This window comes from Lichenostomus cassidix, chromosome Z (assembly GCF_008360975.1).
Source record: "Lichenostomus cassidix isolate B80296 chromosome Z, HeHo_3.0, whole genome shotgun sequence".
NCBI classification, from domain to species: Eukaryota; Metazoa; Chordata; class Aves; order Passeriformes; family Meliphagidae; genus Lichenostomus; species Lichenostomus cassidix.
In genome coordinates this window covers 67,491,921-67,498,611 of record NC_139511.1, presented here as the reverse complement: position 1 = coordinate 67,498,611, position 6,691 = coordinate 67,491,921, and the positions used below count along the sequence as shown (strand labels likewise).

General features: G+C 47.1%; 1 protein-coding gene across 1 annotated transcript; it reads right to left on the bottom strand.

The window, feature by feature from the left end:
• Positions 1-927: 927 nt before the first annotated feature.
• LOC146425182 (phospholipase A2 inhibitor NAI-like) lies at positions 928-6,367 on the bottom strand. The gene is made up of 5 exons (XM_085042692.1): positions 6,221-6,367; positions 5,043-5,159; positions 3,465-3,614; positions 3,190-3,330; positions 928-1,309 (listed from the first exon to the last, which is right to left on the bottom strand). The coding sequence occupies exons 1-5, from the start codon at positions 6,267-6,269 to the stop codon at positions 1,083-1,085; spliced, it is 684 nt and encodes a 227-aa protein (XP_084898818.1). The 5' UTR covers positions 6,270-6,367; the 3' UTR covers positions 928-1,082.
• Positions 6,368-6,691: the final 324 nt, after the last annotated feature.

Genomic DNA, 6,691 nt, shown 5'->3' with positions numbered 1-6,691 from the left:
CTGTAGTCTGCTCCAAAAGTGGGCTATTCATCTGGGAACAGACACACTGGGAGATGTTGAAGTTTGCTAGCATCCCTCCTTCACTGTACACCCCAGCATCTCCCAGAGCTCCCACCACTCCATCCTTTAGCCCACAGCATGTGGGAGTGCCTCCCAGGTATGACAATGTTGCCTGATGAGGTGTTTCTCTTCAGTGCTTTTGGTTGGTACCAACCCAAGGACACCCATGAGGCAGATGGTGGCTGAAGCAGAAAAGCCAGGGGGTGACAAATGTGGAAGAGGGAGACTACACAAGTTGTGGGTGTAGTTCAGCCAATAGAAGGGAAATAGGCATTGAGCTGAAGTTTCCCATTAGCTGGACTCCCAGCAGTCTGTCACCATTGAAAACTACCTATTTTATGAAATTAAATGTTCCCAACGTAACCATTTATTCCAGATATTCATGAAACTTAAGACTGAATGGGAGAGCATCTGTTAAGGCAAGTAGAACGACCATGAGGGAAAGGCTCCTGCCAGAAGCAAGTTGCTTGTTACACTGACTCATCTCTGAAGCTAATACTATTTCAGGGCTTCCCAGGGCCAGAAGCAGCCCTCTGAGCTGAGGGACTGCTCCTTCTGTGGACAAATAGGATACAAGGGATGGAAAAAGCAGCAAGTGACCATTCTACTCAGAGTGAACCTCTCAGGAACGCATCTCCAGTCCTTTTCAGAGCCTCGAAAAGTGACTTTGTCAGTCGCCCCTTATACTGAGATAGTGGATGTAGACTCTAAGTCTATTTTGAGAGCTCAAATTTCCCATGAAGTGTTCGAGCACCTCGTGCAATCTCCCATGGTCCCAGAGTGGACAAAGCACTGAGAATGCAAAGCAAAACCAACCACAGTGGAACTGATGAAGGTTTAAATGAGATCAAATGAATGAGGAAACAAAAGTGTAAGTGCTGTCTTTATTCTGTGAAAATATAAAAGAAGAGCTAATCTGAAAACAAAATCCCCACACAGAAGAAGCTACAGCAAACAGGACTAAGTTGCAAACCACTGCTGGAGTTTGCTGTGGGTTTTGCTCAACCCAGCACTAGTGAGAGTCAGAAAAGTAACTTCTCCAAAATGAGTCCTGACAGGATAGGAAGGAATGTTGTGTGTGGACGGGCAACCCCAGCAAACACTGCTCTGTACATAGCAGAAGCTGGTTGGCACTGGAACCGTTTCAGCTTTATGTCCATCACCCCCAGGCTGTTTTTTCCATCTCCTACCATACTGCATTCAGAAATGGTGGTGCAACCCTTCATGGCAGCTTTCAGAGACAGTCCACCTATGCAGCGGAAATACAAGAAATACATGCCATGCATCAGGGGATCCAGTCCCCAGCATTATCCCCACCCTGGCCAGTGCAGTCCCCATTTCCAACCCAATAACTGCCCATTCAATACATCCAGTTGGTTCCAAACCCACCAGCCCTCTCTGTCCCCATCCCCTGAACAAAGTTGAGGAAACAGTAAGGCCACCGTGCTTGACTTGAAATACAAAGGGTGTACAATTTGTCTTCTTTCTTTCTGCTGCATAAAGATGACTTTTTAAAATTCTAAGCATTTAAATTTAAAAAGGGGAAATGTGTTAAATAGTTCTCTTTCTCATGTTTAAAGATTCTTCCGCTCAAACTTTGGCTTCCTAAAAAAACCAGGGTTGTGTGACAGCACTCCAGGTATTCATTGTCTCCTTCTCTCTCTGACCCTCTCATGATATTCAAACTGGATGACTTTCTCTCAGTCGGATTTGACATGGAGTTGAGAAGTGTCACAGACAATGCAGCCTGAGCTATTGATTAAGAGGAATCCATTCTCAAAGGCTTCACAGGATTTTAGCCAAACCAACAGAGAAACCAACTGATGGGCCCACTGAAACCTGAGCTCGGACTTTGCCACCACTGGAGCATTTCCCAGAGGAGACCTGAGCATGTTCTGAGTGCCTAACTCCCCATTCAGATATTCCTGCTCCTGTTGCTTGCTTTTGCTGATGCTGCTCATGCTTCTCTGCTGTGCAGTTTATGGAGGTTTGGAATATTTTGTTGGACATTTTTATCTCAAATACAAATAACGTGTAAATGCACTTCATTAGTTCCTCACCTTCCTGTGCTCCCCTACACTGCTGCTTCCTCTGCACAGTTTGTCATACTGCACAGGCCTTCTCCATTCACAGTGGCTGATCAATCAAGTTAAGACAAGTTAGGAGCATTTTTTATTTCAGGGGTACACTGAATTAATTTTGCCCCTCTATTTCCATTGCTGTGACTAAGAAAATTCTTGTTTTCCTTCATGCTGTCTCTGTGAAACATGATCTAATTCAGGGTTTAGGCAGCACATTAATAAAGTCTACAGCAAGGACCTTCAAGCATCACATCATCACCTAGCAATATTATCAACTCAGAGGAACTTCATCCATAACTATATAGAAGATTTTTTTTTTCAGTCTGCTTCTGCAGCTGGTGTCACTGCCTTTATTTCCATGGGTTTTTCCCTGCCTGCTGGCGCACAGGTGTGACTAGCTGTGATAGGTGGAAGTCTTTTACCTGCAGCAGGGGCAGAAAGGAGAGTGACCAGGAAAATTGTTGTCTACTTTCCTCTCTCTAATTACAGAACCTGAGGTGGGAAAAAGATTTCTGAAGGAGCTGTTCAAAGGCTGGACTTCATGGGGAAGGACCTGTCCATGGCTTTTGTCATGCAGAAGCACCACTGCACCAGTGTTTTGTCCTCAGTGGCTGGCATTACCCCAGGGGAAAGCCAATGTCCTTGCAAAGCTCCATCTGAACCTCCACTGAGCTGGCAACTGGCTTAGATACAGATTCACCCTCATACATCCTAGCTAGGGCCAGCAGGTTCAGGGCCTTGGTCGGATTTGTTACATGCCCATATACCAGATTGCCCCAGGAAACCAGTTCCACTCTTGATCTCAGTTATGCCATACTGTGAGAAATTCCAGCAGTTATCTGTGCGTGATGGAGAAGAAGGAAGGAAAAACACGCCTGCCCTTTGATCAGCTTGATGTTTTCAGTTTTCAGCTCTAAGTCCCTTGTCTCTTCCTCTTTTTGTCTGTCACGCTTTTTGCCCATTTTAATCTCAGTAGTAATGCATCTTAGATTAATTTCACCCATTTTACCAAGAAGATGAAAAAAAGCCCCAAATAAAAGGCAGTTACCAGCATTCATTAACCCGGCAAGGTCAACACATTGGTCTTCAGATCCAGTGCAGTTTACAACTTCATTACCGCACTGAAAGGAGTCCACACTGTAGCAGGCAGGGCACTGGAATCCATTGGGCACATCGTTATCTGGTGGCACTGGAATGAAATACATGGGCTGTAGTTGTTTTTAATGAGGGAATGGGAGGAATAACCCAGGTAATGACTTAGCCTGGGCCCTTGGGATGGGTCAGACGCAGTGGGGATGGGCTATAAGGAATAAAATCACTCACATGACACAGAGGTGGTCTGACAGTCCTTGCCTGTGCAGCAAACCAAGTGGCTCTTTGCTTTCACCTTCCCATAGTTCACAGTGACAGGGCCAAGGTGGCAGATGTGGGATGGCAGGCAGGATTTAATGGATGAAGAGATGGCCATCCCCCCTGTCATGGAGCAGAAGACAGTGCCAAGTTGTTCAACACAAACTCCCTTCCCCTCCTATTAGTTTCTGTACCAACTCCTAAGTAGCTGTCCTAGGGCCTGAGAGGGTCCCCTGAGCCCCCTGAGAAGCATCACCAGTAAGCCAGGACACCTCAGCTGCAGTGATTATGGTGTGACCCATGCCTCTGATCTGTAGCACAGGCTTGCTCATACACAGTCTGCAGAGCACACAGTCCATCACAACCATAAGCATCCTGACACAGGCAAGCCTGGTCTACCCCATCAGCCAAGCCCAAAAGGTGTAAAGGGGAGCAGAACAGCTGAATTGAGTCCACTGAGGTGCTTGAAGGGTGAAGGGTGGGTGCACCAGCAGAAGAAGACAGGCACTGGAGCTGCCAGCACCAAAGGTGGTAGGACATGAGTCAGCATCCAGGCTAAAAGGCAACAATCACATCACTAAGGCTGAGCAGTGACCAAGGCCATGCCTCTAACACAACTGAGTGTCCAGCTGTGTCAGGGCTCAGCACCAGCTTTGACTTATCAACCATGGGGACATGGTTACTGGGTGACAATCTCTCCGGAAAGGAAAGGTTGAAAGAGTTGGGGTTGTTCAGCCAGGAGAAGAGCAGGCTCCAAAGTGACCTTATAGCAACTTCCAGTGTCTGAAGGGGCTACAAGAGAGCTGGAGAGGGGCTTTTAACAAGGACATGGACTAATAGGATTAGAGGGAATGGCTTTAAACTGAAAGAGGGTTAGATTAAAATTAGATATTAAGAAGAAATTCTTGACAGTGAGGGTGGTGAGGCACTGGAACAAGTTGCCCAGAGAAGCTGTGGATGTCCCATCTCTGGTGGTGTTCAAGATCAGTTTGGATGGGGCTCTGAGGGTCTCCCTACCCAGAGCAAGGGCTTTGAAACTGGGTGATCTTCAAGGTTTCTTCCAACCTAAACTTATTGATAATGATGATGACATGATATGGTGAGAGCTCAGCCCCAGTGGCACTGCCTGGTTGCCTGGTGTCCCCATCACTGCTTGAGGATGAGTAAATTTCTCTCTCCACACATCAGCAGGGCACCCCCAGTACTAGATGCCAGCAGCTTAGTGTAGGTCATGGTTCAGCCTCTCAGCCTCTTGACTCTACACATCCTAGCCAGATTTAAAAACCTATGTCTCCTCCCACTATGAAGCTTTGGTCCTTCCCTCCACAGCTAAGAACCAAACCCTCTCAGTAGAAAACTGCTTTTTGAAATTGAGGAATAAAGAGCTTTTACAACCCCAGACTATCCTGACCTCTGGGTTGTCTGTCAGTAAAAGGAAAATGAACAGATTATCCAAGGATGGACCACACTACCAGTGACAGAGGTGGAGAGAGAATCCCCCAGCCAGCCCCACTCTGAAAGCCACACTGGCGCACACAGAGGATGTCTCACCTATCAGGACCTCATGCAGAATAATGCCACAGGTATCTTCACCACCAGTGCAGGTTTTCATGGGGCCAGAGCAGCTTCTGCCCATGCTGTGACACACCTCACACTGAAGGCAGGTCCCTGGGGAGAGGAGGACACATTCCTGAGCAGCAGTCATAAGGGATCTCACTTCCCCTTTCACTGATGTTTGATGTCAGCATTGATCAGCACTTTTAACATTTCTCTTCCCTTATTTCCCTGTTTCATTGTGCAATATGTGTTGGGTTTTTCCTGAAATTGCTGATATCAGCAGCCCTACAAACCCTTTCATGATGGCAGGCACTCAGGTGTCCCTGGATTCACAGACCCCAAATTCTCTCTTTGCAGTGAGCAAGGGCACCCAAGTGGCTTGGGGAACAAGAGCTGTCAGCAAGTACTGACTGTGCTCTGTACAAACTGGAGACTCTCTTTGTAAGCATTATCTCTTTGCATATCACTTTGTAGGCATTAGGGGAAACCACTTTACCAGATACCTGCTGGAACATTTTAAGCAGACCAAAATATCAGATAGTCAGCAGGAAACACTTAGAAAGGAATAACATGTATTTCAACAGAGGACAAACATGATGTCTTCCATGACACACATCCACAAGGGCCCAGCATGTGGATTAACAGGTCCAAGGCATGTGTCACTTTGCTAAACCTAGGTGCCAACCAAGGCACCTTGCAGTGGCCATGGCACCTACTTGGAGTGGCAGGTATGACCCAAGACCTCCAAGACAGCTCTGCTTTGCTGGAGCAGAGCTAAAGGACAGCTGAGATGACATCACGTCTAAAATGTCACACAACCCTGGACATGAGTAAAATAAATGAGCCTGGAGATCGATTTGGCTGACCAAAGGTCTGGCTGCCTCTGAGTAACCTGAATCACTCTGATGACTGTCCTGGCTATGGCAGCAGTGAGCACCTCAGAAAATCCGACTGCAGGTTCACATGGTAAATCCCAACACCCTGATATGCACACTGGCTCATAGGACCAAAGATGCCCCAAGACCAGCCACCCTCAACCCTCTGCAGTACAAATTCCCCAAAATGAGGGGGTTTTATAGCTCAGATGGCAGCAATAGCCTCACACATTAAGCACCCCATTTCCAGATCTCTTCCATGTCTCACAACCCAGCAGGTCGCTGTGGGAAACTCACCTGGGTCCAGGAGAGCCAGGAGCAAGCCAAGTCCAAGGGATACTCTCATGCTGATGGGATGTAAGCACAGAGAGCTGCCAAGTCTTGCTCAGCACAGCTATGCATGCCACAAGGACTTTATAAACTGGAGGGAAAGGGGGCGTTTTGGGGAAGTGGAGGTTGGGGAAGTTCTCTGAAGTGTATATATATATATACACTGCTGAGCACTAGCACCAGTGTTTGCTTTTTCTTTTAAAGCACGGGTTTTGTCTTTTTCTTCACATGAGTGATGCCGTTTGTCTTTCTCCTGTTTAGAGTGTGCAGCCCTTGGGGTAAGACTGGCTTTCCTGGTGATATCAGCTATGTCTCTGGTGCAGACTTTGAATGATGTTCAGCCTCTGCCATCCGTATCAATGATGGAGAGGAAAGCACTTGAACACCCTGTTGTGCTCTCACTTTTGGGCCCAAAGAAGCAAAGTGCAGTAAGGACCA